The sequence below is a fragment of the Cynoglossus semilaevis genome, chromosome 1 (assembly GCF_000523025.1).
Source record: "Cynoglossus semilaevis isolate Cse_v1.0 chromosome 1, Cse_v1.0, whole genome shotgun sequence".
Taxonomy (NCBI): Eukaryota; Metazoa; Chordata; class Actinopteri; order Pleuronectiformes; family Cynoglossidae; genus Cynoglossus; species Cynoglossus semilaevis.
Window position 1 is genome coordinate 2,120,381 of NC_024307.1, and position 17,126 is coordinate 2,137,506.

General features: G+C 41.9%; 2 protein-coding genes across 2 annotated transcripts; both read right to left on the reverse strand.

Annotated features, from left to right (window-relative positions):
• Positions 1-5,240: 5,240 nt before the first annotated feature.
• Positions 5,241-12,070, reverse strand: bsdc1 (BSD domain containing 1). The gene is made up of 11 exons (XM_008313886.3): positions 11,968-12,070; positions 11,335-11,389; positions 10,702-10,818; positions 10,416-10,583; positions 10,277-10,331; positions 9,419-9,534; positions 9,270-9,338; positions 8,639-8,720; positions 7,581-8,063; positions 7,025-7,128; positions 5,241-6,927 (listed from the first exon to the last, which is right to left on the reverse strand). Exons 1-11 carry the CDS (start codon positions 11,976-11,978, stop codon positions 6,898-6,900), a joined length of 1,290 nt encoding a protein of 429 aa, XP_008312108.1. The 5' UTR covers positions 11,979-12,070; the 3' UTR covers positions 5,241-6,897.
• A 2,482-nt stretch (positions 12,071-14,552) lies between these two features.
• On the reverse strand, positions 14,553-16,299 carry olig4 (oligodendrocyte transcription factor 4). The gene is made up of 2 exons (XM_025059071.1): positions 16,153-16,299; positions 14,553-15,876 (listed from the first exon to the last, which is right to left on the reverse strand). Exon 2 carries the CDS (start codon positions 15,687-15,689, stop codon positions 14,916-14,918), a length of 774 nt encoding a protein of 257 aa, XP_024914839.1. The 5' UTR covers positions 15,690-15,876; positions 16,153-16,299; the 3' UTR covers positions 14,553-14,915.
• Between the last annotated feature and the right edge of the window lie 827 nt (positions 16,300-17,126).

Below are 17,126 nucleotides of genomic sequence, written 5' to 3' on the forward strand. Positions count from 1 at the left end.
CTTTCTTCATAGAAACACTCATCTTGTGAAAAAAGTCAGTCTGAGAGAATAAAAAAATGACTGTTACCTCACAAAAAAGAAAATCTTTATTATTTCATTGTTTAATCAGGATGACGTCACATTCGAGTCTGATCGACAGTTAATTTCCGTGATCGAGAGTAAAACACGGAGACAGACTGACAGCTGAATGATCACGATATAAAACATCAACACTTTTATACTTTGATGGTGACACGATGGTCTGCTCTGTCATATTGGATCTGAATTCACTGAAAACTCACCTCTGTCCTGTCGTCGTTCTGCGCTGTCAAAATGGAGCCCGAAAAAACATTCGAAATACTTTCACTTTCACGACAGTTCAAGTTCGGAGACGACGAGAGACAGAAGAAGTGAGGGAGAGTATTTTTAACACTTTATTCTTACTATTAAATATTTAATATTCTTACTATTAATATTAAAATTATTCATTTTAATAGTAATGTGTTTTCTTCTTAGCTTTTTCTTTTTATATTTTAAACTTTTTTTTCAAACCACACCCAAATGAACAAGGATTACTTCCGCTTTGATCTGACATGGTGTAACACCGTAAAACTACCGTGTTGGCTTCGCCGTCTACTTTTTCTTCTATTTAACACTAATATATATTATATTGTGACGGTTTGGGAATAAATAGTTATGCTGTGATATAATGTTCTGCTTTTACTTTCGGTTTTTGTGCCTTGAACGCACCATAAAGTAGTGCACATGCGCAGTGTGTTCTGTTCCGTGTTGTTGAAGCCAACCGGCAGCTAACAGAAGTGTGTGACAGAGAGCTGGTCAAGTTCTGCTCCGAGTGGTTTGGAGTAAACTGTGGCCAACAGCAGTGCTGACTTAAGATGGAAATAAACCGCTTTCTAATAAAATAAAAAATGCCTCTGTCTTATTCTACCGCTGCACTACAATATCAACGAATGGCTAATAGCGGTGCTAACTGCAACACAAACCCAGGATTCTGTTCCTTTCTGAGGGAACAACGGTCACCTGGACTCACTTTATCACTTTAATTATTCATCCTTCAGTTTTAGTCATTTCTCCTTCAGACAACAGTTACAGTATATATTCAATTTCTTGGAGATACTCACTCGGTAGTTTTGAACATTTATTCATGTTCGTTTTAGATGTCAGTTGTGCTTTACAATAATACGCTGTTCTTCTTTACTTTTTCTATGTACTCAGGCGCCCTCTTCTGGTTGTTTGTACTGCTGCAGCCCTATATGCTCGGTCTGGATTCGCGCCTTTTCCACGTAGCTGTTTTATCTGCCATCTTTACTTCTTTAAGCTCAAACTACAACTAACAACGTAACTGAAGAAATGACACGAACCACTGTAAGCTTTCATTAAAAAAAACACCATCTTAATGAAAAACGAGTATTATAGACACCTGTTGAACATTATTTTCTTGTTAATAATTACCTCTTAAGTTAGCAGTGTCACTTCCAAATTTTTCACTTTTAATTAAATAAATGCTTTTATCTGCCTGTTATACAGCTGGTTACACATAAGCTCTTTCCTGCTTCTGTGCCCCAACTGTAGTTGGAGTCTTAGTGATCTGCTCCAGGGCCGAAGCTAACGTTAGCTCCAGGGCTAATTCCCATCATTTTGTGCTTGTCCGCAGCAGAGGTAAACAGAAACAGGGAAGTTGGGGTCTTTATTATCAGCCACACCGATCACAACAGAACATAAACAGAGTTTTAACAGCTCCTGTATAAACAACTGACACTTCAACAGAACAGGGTGACAACTGCTCTTAACTTTAGCTATTGTTCTCTCTCGCACGCGCCCCACACACATATACGCACACAGCCATTCACAGACAGACATACGCTACTGGTATGTCTATAACACATGGTAACCTACCAGAAGTCATTGATCGCTAGCGGTATGCACTTTCGCATCACTGTTTAAGCCACAGGGTTAAAAGCGTGTGAAAAAAGTAGCGACTTATAGTCCGGAAATTACGGTACCTTTCACTCCTGCCATTGTGAACGTGTTTGTCCCGATGAGAAACTTTCAGGTCTGGTGGTGATGTTGCTGCTGTTACTACTGCTGCTGCTGCCAGAAGTCCTACGTTCTTTTACTCCCTGTGTGACATTTAAAAAAGACCAGTTTGACTTTGAATCAGAGCAGATCAATGGTGATGTTCCAGTGTTTCTGGACAGAAACTGGACTTTTTACTATTCTGTCATTGAAGAGAACAATGTCAGTTGATGAGGTTCACAGACCAGGTCAGTTGATGAGCTGAGTAAAATTAAAGGCAAAATGGACATTGTATATATATATGCCATAGCGTTTTGGGCATGAATGCACATATCTGTATCATGTCATTTATTTATGGAAAATATTTTTTAAAGAGTCAAAAACATATCGCCCAGCTTTAAATGTTGGTAAATAAAACTTTGCAGATTTCATCAGAGTTCCACTGGAACCAGGAAAGTCAAAACGCTGTCCAGAACTTTCAGAATAACGCTCAGGTGCCCTGACCACATTTGTCCACGGCGTGGGGCTATTTTTTAGGTATTTTATGATCCTTCGTGTTGAAGCTGAAACAGCAGGAACAATCCTGTTATTTTTGTTCAAATAAAACCACTCAGGGCTCTCACTTTGGCTTTCCAGTTATAACATAAAAAACAAATCGTTTTAACGTTCGTTTACCGTAACAGTTTTTCAAAATCATAGACGTCTTTATATTGGAAGAAGCACACGGTTCAAATTAAATTTGATTTTTTTTTCTTTCGATTTTACATTTTATCAAAAAAAAAAGACCTGTGTGATTTACAAATATGTATGTTCAGCTTTGCTTTCTTTTGTTACTATCTCATAGAGAAAGATATGGATATATACAAGGAGGGGCGGGGGGGGGCAAATATTTAACCCAATGCTAAATTCTTTCCAAGTGCAAAGATTTTAACAGATGCTAATATTTATGGTCGTTAACGTTGAAGTTATAGCTTCAATAATGACAAATATGAAAATGAGTTTCAACAACATTTAACCAGTGGGAACTAGAAAACAAACAACAAACGTTAACTAGTTTAATTTATGGTATTTAAAAACACATCTTTGATAATAACCTAAAAGGTATTTTAGCTTAAGGTGAGCTTAAATGATGGCATAAACTGTATTTAATTACATGTTATATTGTTCGGTTATTTGCGCCTGTTCTGTACTTTTGGTCAAATGATGTTTCTTTTTTTAACTTCCAAAGGGCGGGCAAACTGTCAGAAGCGCGGAGGGATTTCATTAGTTTCTGAGTGAGACTACGATGATTTTTTACAATAAAAGTATAACAATGGTCGCAACGAATAAACTTATTTTACAAGTCTTTAAAGGAAAAACTTGCGTTTTAAATCTCGTTTTTTATCTGTGCGTGAATTCACTCACCCATTAAAACAGTAAACCGCCGTCGAGCACCGGCTCCAGTCAACTACTGTCTACACTACACGGTGAGTGACAGGTTTCTGAGGTAAAGTAGTTCTACAAACAAATCATTAGCTGTATGTTAGCATTACTTTAGCCACATCCGGGAAATACGTGACATACCTGAATGGTGCTGTCAAACCAGGGGGCGGGTCAGAGGGAACTAATTACACCAGGTTGTCATTTCATTAAGTACTAGTGATGGGAAGACCGACTCTTTTTATTGATTCGAATCTTTGACTCTCGAACTGTAAAATTAACGAGTCGTGAACGAATCTTGAACTAATCATTTCATTCGTTTTACAGCAGGTGGCGCTTTAGACCTATTGTGGGCGTTGTAAAGAAGGCTGCGGTTCTCCGACACTAAATAAGGCAACATGGTTTGCTTCCGCAGACAAAGTCTACAAAGTACACAAAATGCCATAAGTAATTAAAACCATGTGAAAAGCTAAGAAATAAAAACACACCACAATGTGAAGATGAATGAGAGCAAAAAAGACCCGAGCTCTGTCACGTGACAAATGAAACGAATCTGCGAGAACGAAGCGAAAGATTAGTTCACAAAGAAGGAACTACTTTAACCTCGTCGAGGTAAAAGGTAAAAATGTACATATTCGGTGGACATTATGCGCCAGAGCAAAGAGTTTGTCCACGTCCGGTGTAAACAGCTCCAATTTAATTAAGCAAATCTTGACGGCAGACGCTTCTACTACGTTGTCAACCAGTGACGTGCGGTCAGGGGAGGCAGTAAAAAAGTACACAAAATAAATATCTATATATATATTGCACTGATCTGTGTTAAGGATACATTTTCAGTGTGACTCCACACATTTTTAAGTAAAGATTAAGTAAAAATTGTCGAATTTGAGTATTTCACGATCAAATACAGCGCAGAAATGAGGCAGTGGAGAGCTGTGCTTCATATCCAATATAAACTGGGTCACATGACGCGTGGCCATTTCTATTCCTCAGCATATCACCAATATGAACTTAACAGAAATATTTGTTCTACAGCATGACTCTCTACAGTCTGTGTAAAGTATTTAATGTATGTGCGAGAGAATTGTTCCTGCCGATCGGACAAGAAAGTGCAGAGAAAAGTCAGCAAGGGAGGCAGGCAGTACTCAGCCTTACCTTAAGGGGGCGACCGAAGGTCAAAATTAAATTTGTGCTGCACTCATCTCTATACTTGAATTTGTTTACAGTAAATATGAATTTGTTAGACACAAGAAGGGTGAACTGTCCATTAGTATAAAAGAAACTTTCTTTGTAGGACAAATATGTTCCTGTGTATACGTTTTCAGTACATCCTTTTTTTTCTGTTTTTCTGTTAAATTGTTTTCTTTTCTTTTTAAGAACATACTTGGAGTACTGTATGTCCACCAGTTGTCTTAAGTTGTAAAAGTTTGCTTCATTTCATGTACACCACAGCGAGTTAAAAGCACTTCATATTCTTAAAATGTTTAGTTTTGGTAAGAAGAGAACAGTTGTACCAGGGTGCAATAAATTAAAACCTCTGTTCAGGTACCTGTCTTTGCTTTGCCCAATACTGCTTATAAGTAAAAAAAAAATGCTCACACATAACTTAGTGACAAATTTTAATTCTACCTGTTGTGGACTCTGGGGAAAATAAGAGTAATAAGAGTTGAGTCAAAAATTCCTTTTGTTTTCTCTCTAAAGGGTCAGTGAAGCTAATTAATATTTTTACCCAACAATAAGAATTACTGAAGAATTAATCCGTTTGTGGGTTAAATTAACAATAAATTACAGATACAAAGACAAAATATTTATACATGTATATTTTATTATGTAATTGCACATATTTCTAAATGTTGGGGTTTTTGGGTGTCAAATTCCAGTGCTCTAGTCCTTAAATGTTAAATATGAAATGCCTATATTTTTATATTAAATTTTTTTTCTGATTTTATTCCATTTCCGGCTGAGACGCTTTCCTGCACGACTACTTTAGTTGAACACAACGCTGATATGCTCACAGGAATTGATAGAGCTTCAACAGCTTTTTTTGTTCTTACAGCCATCTGCTGCCATCTACTGGAAGATAACATAACTGTCCACAGCACACAATCACGATGTTGCAACTTAAAACGTGTTTTGTTTTACTTTGTTGTTTCACCATATATTTCACCGCCACCACCTAATCAGGTCTTACCTCAGGAGGGGTGATCGTCTCCCATGGTTATTTAAACACCCGGTGCTGCTGTCAACAACGTGTCAGGGTGTAACCTGCCGCAGACACACGCCAACATTTTTCCTCTTTAGCCATGAATCCTTTAATAATGATCTTTTCTTTAAAAAAAAAAACAAAAAAACTTGTTATAATCATTTTTAACAGAAGTGATAAAAGCGTGGCTGTGACCAGGACGAACAGCAGGAAAAAGTATAGACATGCAACACATAGAACAGAAATCCTGCACACGACTCGGTCTGCACACAGGCCTGGATGGTGTTGCTGCACAGACATGCAACCCGACGCATCTACAATAACTAAGCATTTATTTATTTTAGTATAAATATTACACTCCTTTAGCGTTAGCTTTTTTATCTTTTCAGCTACATCGCAGACAACAGAGGAGGAAAATGATCAAAGCGTGGAGCGTGCTCACACTGCCCGTCCGTCTAAGTGGCAAAGTGACCGCTGAACTACAGCCAACATCCAAACATGATGTTGTGTACCTGACAGAAAAAACAATTTCCAGTTCAAAGGTGGAGATATTTTACAGAGACAAAATTCAACTCTAAACTACAGACGTCAAATATTTGAAGTCTGGGGGAAAAAAAATCCTGCACCGGGATTAAAACGACACGACAGAGAAGAAAAAAAACAGGCGTTGATTTGTATCATTAACGTATGAACAACTTTCAACAGTAAGGACTGTGGGACATTTGTGAACTAAAGACTAAAGAAAAAAAAGTTTGGAGAAAAATGACAGGAATCACTCACCATCATTTAAAAAAGACAAGAAAGCTAAAAAAAAAAGTAGAAGCAGCACATTAGAGTTTATGGCTACGGTGCAGCCGTCGTGGAATCTTCATCAGACTCACCTGCAACACGTATGATGCATTTGATGGCAGTTAAAAAAAAAAAAAACAGCTGCACCCCCGCTGCTGTGGAACCTTCCAGATTCTGACTGGTCAGGGTGAAGGCCTGAAGAATGACACGCTCCGTTGTTAACTAGTGTCATAAGCTCTATGTTACTCTGAGAACTAGCCGCGACCAGAGTCCTGGCCCAACATCCGACTTCCTGCTGCCGTGGCCTCTTTACAGCAGGTTCCCATTATGGTCCAAACCCACCAGAACAATCCCCCTCCCCACAATCATGACATGGTGACAGTGCGGACAAAGAGTTAAAACACGTTAAGCGTAGTTCATCAGCTGAGGACAAGCTTTGATGACGGGACAGGGTCGGTGCTGCGGAGACTTCAGTCCCAGTTCTCCCAGTCCTCGTCCAGCTGGAATAAAAACAAATGAGGTTTTTTATTCTCATTATTATTAAAATGACATCATAGTATCAACACCACTTCATGGTTGGGGATTTTAACCACCAACCTCTCCAGAGTCTTCTATTTTTGACAGCGCCATCTGGACTTCTTCTTCTGTCATGTCCAGGTCAAAGTCCTTCTCCCAGTCCTCACTGACGTCCGTGCTGGACCCTGAAAGGTGGACCATAGTTTAGGACAGACTCTCAACCATAGGGCTGTGGCACACCAGTGCCATCTGCTGGAAAAATGTCCAATTTCACGTAATTGGCCGTAAAACTTTTTTTTTTTTTAAATGCTAAAACTTTTGCCAGTTTCTGCCACAATGACAATAACAAGAACTCAGTAAAAACAGTTCCAGGTGTCAACTGTTACACAGTTATTTCTAACCATTCATTAAAAAAAAAATAAAATAAAAGTACATTAATTTATATCTTTGCGTTAAATTTAACCTTTGTTTTTTTAAAAGTTGGGTGCATAATGTTTAACCCCTTAGTCTCTGAGGTGTAGTGTATTCATTCAACAACAGTGTCAGGTAGATATATATATAGTAATCCAAGGATGAAATGACAGATGTTTACAACTCTCTCCTACATTCACAGACGGTAAAGAAAAGTGAATCCTACCCTTTTTGCCATTGTTGGACGGAGTCGACTTCCCGCTGTCAGAGTTCAGCTCAAACACCCTCAGGTCCTGTGGTCCGTCTTCTTTTGCTGCCGTTGGTTTAGGAGCGGAGGGTCTCACCGGGGCCTTATCAGCAGAGGGCTCCGTCGGGCTAACTGCAGTCACTTCAAGGTCAGGGGTCAGGTCAGACTTTCCGGACTTCTGCTCTGCCTGTGTTGCTTTGTCGGACTCCTCCTCCAAACTCGCTGCTGTAAACTGATTGGCCAGCTCAGTGACGGCGGGCTGCGGCTGCATATCCACCTGGGTTGGCAGGCTAACGCTATCGCTGCTAACCGACAGCGTGGCATCACGCTCTTCGCCTGGAGACAGGACGGGAGTCAGCAGAGACGTTTCTGTTGTGGCGCTCATTGGTGGGCGTGTGGAAGTGTTGTCCGAGGGCGGGGTCACGTTGAACTGAGACGATGAAGACGCACCGAGGAAGTCGTCTGACAGAGAACAAATATAAGGCTGATTTTTTTTTTGTTTTTAAATAAAAATTTAAGCAAAAAGCGTGACTGAATAAATCAGTGGTTCTCAACTTGGGGATCACGACCCAAAAGTGGCTCGTGGACTAGTTTTCAGCAGGTCGCTGACCTTTGCCAAGGCATAAAATGTTGAGAAAAAAAGTCTTAAATATTCACACTCCAGGTGGCGCTAATCTGCCTGGAGTTTGACACACAAATTGTTGCTTTTACAAAAAAAACTGTATTTTTCTACAGTGGCACCTCAGTATACAGTGGCCCCTCAGTATACAGTGGTACCTCAGTATACAGCGGCACCTCAGTATACAGTGGCACCTCAGTATACAGTGGTACCTCAGTATACAGCGGCACCTCAGTATACAGTGGGGTACCTTCAGCTCAGGTTTGAACAACATCTTTTCGATCAGATGAGTTCAGTCTGAGAAGTTCACGTCGCGGCTGGTCGTTACTGTGTGATGATGTGTCGTGAATCTGGACCAGTTCAGAACCACTGACGTAAATGTGGTTCAAGTTCTGGTGATATTCACAGACTCACTGACCTTCCTCTTCCTCTTCCCAACCAAGAGTCTCTGTGTGCAACAGTTCTGCTCTCTGCTTCAGAGCTAATCTTCGGGCCTCCTCCTAAAAAACACAATCACAGTTTTAACAATTGAAAAAAAAAAGTCACAAAAAAACGTAATAAACCGAGTAACATGGTTGACATAGTTAATTTGAAATGGTGAACACTGACAATATAGGTTTCCACAGCAGGTGAGAACCTCATTCATTTCACTCTCAGCATCAGTGACACAGACCATGTCAGTTGGTGAGGTTCACAGACCATGTCAGTTGGTGATGGGATTTAACCCAGTTCTGGTTCACAGACCATGGTGAGGTTCACAGACCATGTCAGTTGGTGATGGGATTTAACCCAGTTCTGACAAAGAAAGGATCAGTGAATTTGGTCACAGATTGTCTGGAGATCATTTGGTTTAAATACATATCGTGAGTGGAGTCTATCGTACACTGATGTGGTTCCTTAGCTCAGGGAGAATTATTCTATAAGACAGCACCAGGTTATCAGTGTTTGTCAATGTCAACACTACTTGTGGTGTTCAAACTTTCTCTGTAGGTGGCAGCAAAGACAGCATGCTGAGCCGAGGTCAGTCTGCAGTGGTGCTGCAGGATTACCTGGTCCAACTGGAAGACTTTGTAGAAATATCGTTGCCAGAACTCAGAGTGGGAGACAGCAGCTGGAACCTGTGGGTGAAAAGAACAGGACTGACATCAGGACATGAACTGGTTAACAAGTTCACTTGACCAGAACTATCAACACTTACCATTTTGGTGTAAAGGGCTCGTATAGAGGGGCTGTTGACCAGAAGTTCAGAGATTTCTCCTTTTTTATCTTCCAAACTGAAGCTGGACATCCAGAAGTCAAACTGCTCCGTCGGTCCTTTAAAGAACAAATCTGGTTAAAAAAACAACAACTGCCTTGTTCGCATGTAGGAAGTGCAATAAAAATAGGTTAATAAGATATAATTAAATAAAGAACAATCAAGACTAATAATTGTGATTATGTAGGGATGTCCAATATTAACTTACATCCCATAGTCCAATACTGTCCAAACACTTAAATTCCAATTCCAATATCAACCAATACCGATATAGCTGGGCAGTGGTGGCCTGGTGGTTAAGGAAGTTAAATGACGCCTGCTCACTAAGGTGATGGGTTAAAGCAGTGTGTCCAAATTACTGTCTGACATGGGGGGGACAAAACTGAATTACTATTATAACATTATAATAATTATATTATAATTAATTATAATATTTATTTATTTATCTGTAAAATACAATCCACTGATTATTAAAGTAGATTAATAAAATGATGTGCAATGCTGCCATCTAGTGACCTTCACTTTCACATACAGCTGTTTTTTCCCCAAAACCATTTTTAGGTGTAACCTAGGCATTGTATTATTGGGTTTTCATTATTGGAGGAAAAACGTTTTTTACAGAATTTACACAATTATTCTAATATCAGGCCGATAATATCGGACATCCCTATTGATTATTTATATTTTTTTGGCCATAGTCATGCAGCCTTCTATCGATCCAACCCTAAAGTGAATTCACCAAATCATCCCATAAAAACTGATAAAAGGAAGAATACGACAAAGTACGGCAGCGAGACTCACCGTCGGGCTCATTGCAGTACGTTGCAGGATCAGCCTGTAAACTGTACAACCGTGCCTGCAGGGACAAGTACAGTAAAGGTTCTCCGGGGTCACATCTGTCGTGACGTTCCCTTCTCCGTCCACTCTACGATAAACTCACCTTACAACTGTCGTAAACCTCCGTGGTTCCTGCAGGTGTGGCCACCAACGTGATGACATCACAGTCAATGGTTTTATCAGGAGGCGGAGCCAACGTGTCTGTTATGACTCCCAAAAAGCTAGACAGGCTCTTCTTCACCTTCTCCGTCGTATCCGAGGAGCCTTCCACCTGAGAAGGTGCACAGACATGAAGCTCTGACAGACTTTCCCTCCTGCACTGACGGCCGAAAGTTAAAAAGTTTGAGTATTAGAGAAAATCAGTGACCACAACAAGGTCTCCAACTTACGGCAAGTTTGTTCCTGACAGCGGTGGCTGTCGCCACGATGGAGCAGGCGGTGTCATGCTGCACCACATTGGAGAACTCAGTCAGGTCTCGCTTTATAAATTCTATGGCCTCAGACGACTGTGGGGAAGAAAACAGCGTTTTAAGGTTAATTATAAAAATGGAATTAGAAGTTGATCACAATTGAATCCACTGTGAACCGAGGACAGAATTCACTACAGTTCCGTGGAACAGATGTATTGATGTGTGGTTCTAGTCTAAATGTGTGGACTCTATTGTTACATTTCACTTTTTACTTTACTGTTAATTCAAGAAGCTTCTAGAATGTCATCTGTGAGACACTGTGAGTCCTATTATGTCTATTCTGCGGTGTTCTAGTCCAGCCGTCTCCAACCTGTCCCCATGGACTAGAGGCATTAATTAGATTAGGAACTAAAGACATCCATATAAAACAGTCACGTCAACGTCTTCTTTAACGTCGTTCAAGTGCAACACTGAACTTTTTATTGAGCTTCAGGGCAGTGTTCTAAGATGAGGTTAGAACAGTTCTTCCGATGAAGAAATAAAATAAATATCCATCAGGCATTTGACATGGAGAACACCTGCACTGATTTCTGTGACTGTGGGTCTGCTCACCTTTTCTTTGACGGCCTGGTAGCTCTGCTGAATCCAGCCTCCCCACCAGCTTTCTCTGTGAACACATCCAGACATGGCCGTTCAGATACAGCGGGGCAGAAGACAGAAGGTCACGAACGCCGTATATTTAATAAAATAACAAACAGTTCTATCGATTTAGTGGCCAGTTAAACACCAGGACGAGTGCACCTGACACAACTGCTGCCGACCTCTGCGAACTTCAACAACAACAACAACCAGAACGATTAGCGCTAAATGAGTTTCAACAACGTCATCTACTATTTATCTATCGATCTAAAAGCACATCCTTGGTGACCAAGGTGACCTGGGCTTTACTTAAACAATCACGTCACTGCTTCCTTTTGAAATCAAACAAAACTACGACTCAATAGCTGCGTTCTAAAACGAGGCTACACAAACTGAGCTAACGCTAGCCCGTCTGTGTTTTAGTAAACAAATGCACTTCCTGGACCGATTCCGGACGCTGCATGTAGCAGCGGATACACATTAAAACGTTGATTTGAAATAAAACGGACAGACAACATGACAAGAAGCACGACGTGAACGCGACGTCTGAGCTCCCTGGTGCGTTTTGTTGGCGAATTAAAAGTAAAACTGCGAGTTCACGCTCACCCTTCCGCCATCTTCGCACGATGACATCATCAGTATTTACTGAACCTTCACCCGCTGCGTGGCTCTCAAATGTACACACGTGGTCACATCGTCACGACATCTGTGACGACACAGACCATCATAGTCACTTTAAAACTGAAGGATAAGAGAAATTGTTTTCTGAAACTTGATCCACACCGGAAGTACAACTACAAACAATCACTATATAAATATACTATAGTCACTGTATCACTGTAATAATTTTATAAATGTATACACCGTGCATTGAGGTCTTTATTTGAACTGAAGAAAAAATGAATTAATAAAAAATAATAAATATATTATTTCTTTATTTATATATATACAATATATACAATTAATTAATTAATTAAAAATATTATATATACGTACATACATATACTACTTCACAGTTTTAATAGTTATCTTTAATAGTTATCATAATAATATAATGATGTTAATAACAATTATTATTATAACTATAATGATAACAATAACTCATTATTATTATCATTATTTTAAACAAAACGGAGAAATATCCATGTACATCTAGGGGCCGGTGCATGTTGAACCACAGCAGCTGTGCTTCCTTCATCAGTATTCTGATGAATGGGAGTGAAGGGTTGGGGGTGGGGGTGTTACTGAGCTCACAGGCATCAAGCCCCCTGAATTGTGTTATGTTCTCATAATTGAAGTTCCTCTTTATCCCTCTGATGTGTTCACGTCCTGCGACACGTCTTCTCCATCTCTTATTGGCTCCTTCAGTCTCCTGATGAACTCTGTCAGTGCTGATCCAAGATGGGACAATGATTCCCCCACTGATCTGTATCTGAAGTGCTGAACTAGTCCATCTGTGTTCACCGGCACAGTCTGAATTCACAGTCTCTTTGAGTCATGTGATGACTGCTATAAAAAATATCTTATACCTTTATAAAGAAAATAAAAACAGGTATTTAGACAATTCATAAAAAAAATAATTTTCAGAAACTGTGTTCTGACTGCTTCCTTCACCGCTGCTTTCCCTCGACTTCATCTCAGCTCTATGATGTTCCCAAAAACCAGAGCTGACACCGCTGGTTAGCGTATGCTAAAGAGCACCACAATGACAGCAGTGGCAGACCATAATGACCCACAGAGGACCGGCCCATATTGTATGATTTAAGAAGCATATGAATTACACAGCACACGTATCACTCCCACCAACGCTCCAGACTGCTGAAGTCCTGGGTCGTGGGTTAACGCCATCTGCTGCCAATCAGGAAACACCAGCTTTGCACAAGTCACTGTCTCTAATTATCTACCTCAAGCAAAAGGACGCTGATCCCCTCTAATGTCCACAATGTGTTGTGTTTCCCATATCCACCTGTGCCCAAATAAAGCAGGGGCCTTGTGGGAGGACCCCGGGGCTCGGTGTCAAGGGACCAAGCACCAGGTGACGCTGCCACGCCGGTCCCCAGGACAGAAGCTCCGCTGCGTGGTTTGGCTGGCAGCTGCCTCCCCCCACTGAGACGTCCCACAGCTGACAATCCCCCAGAGCTGACGGGGGCTCTTTACAGTGTCAATAGCCTCATATATTAGAGCTAACCGCCTTTGTGGCGAGCGAGGGTGTCAGGCCTTTTGGCCCGACAGCGCTTGTTACCATGATGAAATGTAGATTGAATAGAGAGGGTCTGTGTTGCAGGCACGAGAGTGTGGACTCCCCCGGCCTTTGTGTCCCAAGCACGGCCATTGTTCCGACGCATTCTGGTCTTTCAGGGGAAAACAGGAGGGAGGAGAGGAGGGAGGTGGGTGAGAATGAGTGTTACATCTCTTCATTTCTCCTCTGATCTCCGGCTCATCTGTCAGCCACGGGAGGATAAGCATGTATTTAACACGCTTGATTTGTTGCTAAGTGAAGGACGGCCATTGTCGATGTGTCCAACACATTCCAGTTCATAACAATATAGATAGATTTTTTTATAATTCCACATAATTAATATTTTCATTTGTGCAGGTTAAATGTCACATTTCATCAGTAAGAAAAAAACAACTTTTCCCTGATTTTGATTTTTTTTATTCTCAGTCTTAAGTTTTCGTCGTTTTGTGCGTCCGTGTCCACGTTCTTAACTAACCTTAACTAGGACACTGACAAATGTGTATCATGGACTAAAGGACGTTGGTGTGTCTGCGTCAGACAAAAGTGACGAGTCCTCCTGGCGCCTGTGTCGTCCTTTCATCTCCTACACCCTGTTGAGGTGAAGATGGATGGTCCCCAGGCTCCAGAGCAGCACATTCAGCTCCTGCTCTGCCGTATTGTCCCTCCCTTCTGCCCCCTTCAGTCCTAATAGCTTCATCTGTCCAAGGCTGTTTAGCAGCCATTGACACCCTTTCCTAATCGTGCCTTTCTGCACGGCCCCCTCGTCCTTTCTGCCTCAGTGAAAGCCCTTCTGTTGAGTTAAGTGTGTGTGTGTGTGTGTTGCTGCATGCTCCTTAAACAGCTGATGTGTAATTGTGACTAAATGTGTTTAAATACTTCCAAATTGCAGCTATTATAAAAAAAAAAGAACAAACACAAACGTCATGTTTTTTAAAAGTAAAATGGGACAAAAACACAGCAGAAATATTTCCTTGGTCAAAATGATGGAATAAAAAGGCAGACGAGAGTTATTATTATTATAAAAATGATTTAATTTACCAAAATATAAATTCTGCACACCAGGGTAAACCGGCTCTGTTTGCTGACATTTCTCATTTCCACAAACATCAGATAAATAACAGCTGTTGTTCTAAAGCAGATCCATTCAGAACAGTTCTCTATAAACAAAGTCAAGGAGACAGAGCAGCAGGCATCATGGGACGGCATATATACAATATGTACAAGTTGTGGTACCAGCCAGTACTGTAGTACTTTGTCAGACAATCATCTCCGGGTCATTACTGTACGGTGACACAACAGCAGGGGGCGCCTTTCTTCACTTGTTCATAGCCAGGCTGTGCAACGTGGAGGTAGTTGTAGGCAGGGGCTGGCAGAGTGAGCAGGGGCAGGGCATCCCAGGGAAGTGCCTGTAGCTGCTGGTCAGGTGGAGCGGCTCCTTCAGAAGGCCCTGAACCGGAGCGTGGAAGCCCAAGAAGTTGGCAGTAGGAGGGGAGTGTGGAGCCGGAGCCACAGCTGGAGAAGGTGAGTGATGGTGCTGCAGGGTTGACGTGGTGCTGCCCACCAGAGAGTGCAGTGACTGGGCCAGAGGGTGGAGGGGCAGGGAGGCGGTGGGGGCATGTGCAGAGGAATGGGAAGCGTTGCGGCTCTGGATGGCAGCACCGCCTCCGTAAACATCTCCCACCAGCTTCTTCATCTCCTCCAGAGAGCTGGACAGCATCAGGATGTAGTTGCGGGCCAGCAGCAGGGTGGAGATTTTGGACAACTTGCGAACTGACGGGCCGTGAGCGTACGGCATGACCTCCCGCAGGCCGTCCATGGCCTGATTGAGATCGTGCATCCGTTTTCTCTCCCGGCTGTTGACCTTCAGCCTCATGTCCTGCACCTCGGCCTTGGTGAGGTCAGGCTTGCTCTTGGTCTCTCCTCCACCGATGCAGCGCTCTGTTCTCCCGTGGCTGTCGCCGCCGCTCCCTCTGCTTTCTTGGCAGAACGTCTGGAACATCTTGTTGGAGAAGAAGCTTCCAGGTGAGTCGTCCACCACCAGGTCTGGGGAAGACGAGCGGCTGCAGGTGGAGCCGGCGTCAGAGTCCATCGTAGCTGAGGGATAAGAACTTCTCTGAAAAGTCTGAGAACTGATGTGACGTGGAGCGGAGACCACTGGATCCTGCTTCTCTCCTACGTTCTCAGCCAAACAAAGTCCAGATTTTCTTGAAGTGGGCTCAGTGGAGTCTGGTCTCAGGAGCAGCTCGGTCTAAACTGTCATGCTGTGGCCCACTGGGCTGGATTTATATTTCACACACAACAAAGGAACAATAAGCTGCATAATGAGAGCCTTGGAGCAGCAGCCAATCACAGAAGGGACAAACTAACACCCCCCCGCCCCCTCTTTTACACCTCCTTACTGCAGCCCCTGCTTCACCTTCTCACACCCACATTTATTCTCACAGTCTCCTACACATTAACCACGACAGGAGAGGCTTCATCTTTGTATCTGAACAACTTCATCCTGGACTGTTGGGATTCAAATTTGAATTAAAGCGACGACTTGAACAAACCTGGGAGTCAGAGATAAGAAAAGTACGACTTCGCTGTTGTTACAGCTCCAGGCGGCGATGCCTTCGAGGTCCTCCGGTCACCACCACAGACTCCAAGAAAAGTACAAAATTAATGTGTGTTAATGACAAACAAAAACACTTCCCTCCATCACCACCACTGGTCGGGGGGGTCACAGGGGGGAGGCAGTTAAACAAATACAAAGGAGTGTGCCTGCTGTTGTCGGCCGTCGAGTGAAATGTTTTTCCTTCGTTTCATTTGTTTTTATAAGACATGGAATTTCAACAAACTTCAAGGATGAACCTGTGACGACGGAACCTCGTCAGGAGTTTTCTGCTCAGGAATCTTCTGCCAGTGCAGTGAGTGGAAAATAAAATAATGTTGTTGTTGTTGTTGTCTTTTCATCCAAACCAGGGTTCTGAGAACCTCGTACTTTTGACTTCATTCTTATTTGCATCATGCAAAATAACTGCACACACACTCACTCAAACACACTCACTCAAACACACTCACACACAAACACAAACCTGTCCCCCCCAAATTAAAGACACGCTGACGGAGGAGTCACGGCTCCTGTGTTTTTATCTGTTTGTTTCTCTCATGTCAGTTCACAGCGGGACGCTCGGTTTATGTTTACCCAACATTACCAGACGTGGGCGTCTTTGTTCTGCTCAGTATTGTTGCACTGACACAGTTGTCTAATTAAATTTGTATTAGCCACTGCCTGTAGAGTCGCTTGACTTGGCACTCCTTTAATTGGATGTAATTATCGCACAAGTCCTTGGTTTCCAATTTTAAAAACTTAATAAAATGTTAAGACAGATCTTGTCTTAACATTTTCTCATTTGACCAGGTTTATTTTTAATGATATAAAATCAGAAGTCATCAGTCGATTAAATGACTTTTAAAAAACACGTTTTTATTCCTACACTGGATATACTGTATATTAGGCCTGTGCACTGGCAGGAAACTGGCG

What these genes read in the sequence shown, in the direction of transcription:
- olig4 (XM_025059071.1), bottom strand. Translation starts at nt 15,689, where the DNA reads ATGGACTCTGACGCCGGCTCCACCTGCAGCCGCTCGTCTTCCCCAGAC.
- bsdc1 (XM_008313886.3), bottom strand. An exon ending in GAGCCCTTTACACCAAAATG is followed by an intron (nt 9,339 to 9,418) that starts GTAAGTGTTGAT and finishes TTTCACCCACAG; the next exon opens with GTTCCAGCTGCTGTCTCCCA. An exon ending in AAATAGAAGACTCTGGAGAG is followed by an intron (nt 6,928 to 7,024) that starts GTTGGTGGTTAA and finishes TTTTTATTCCAG; the next exon opens with CTGGACGAGGACTGGGAGAA.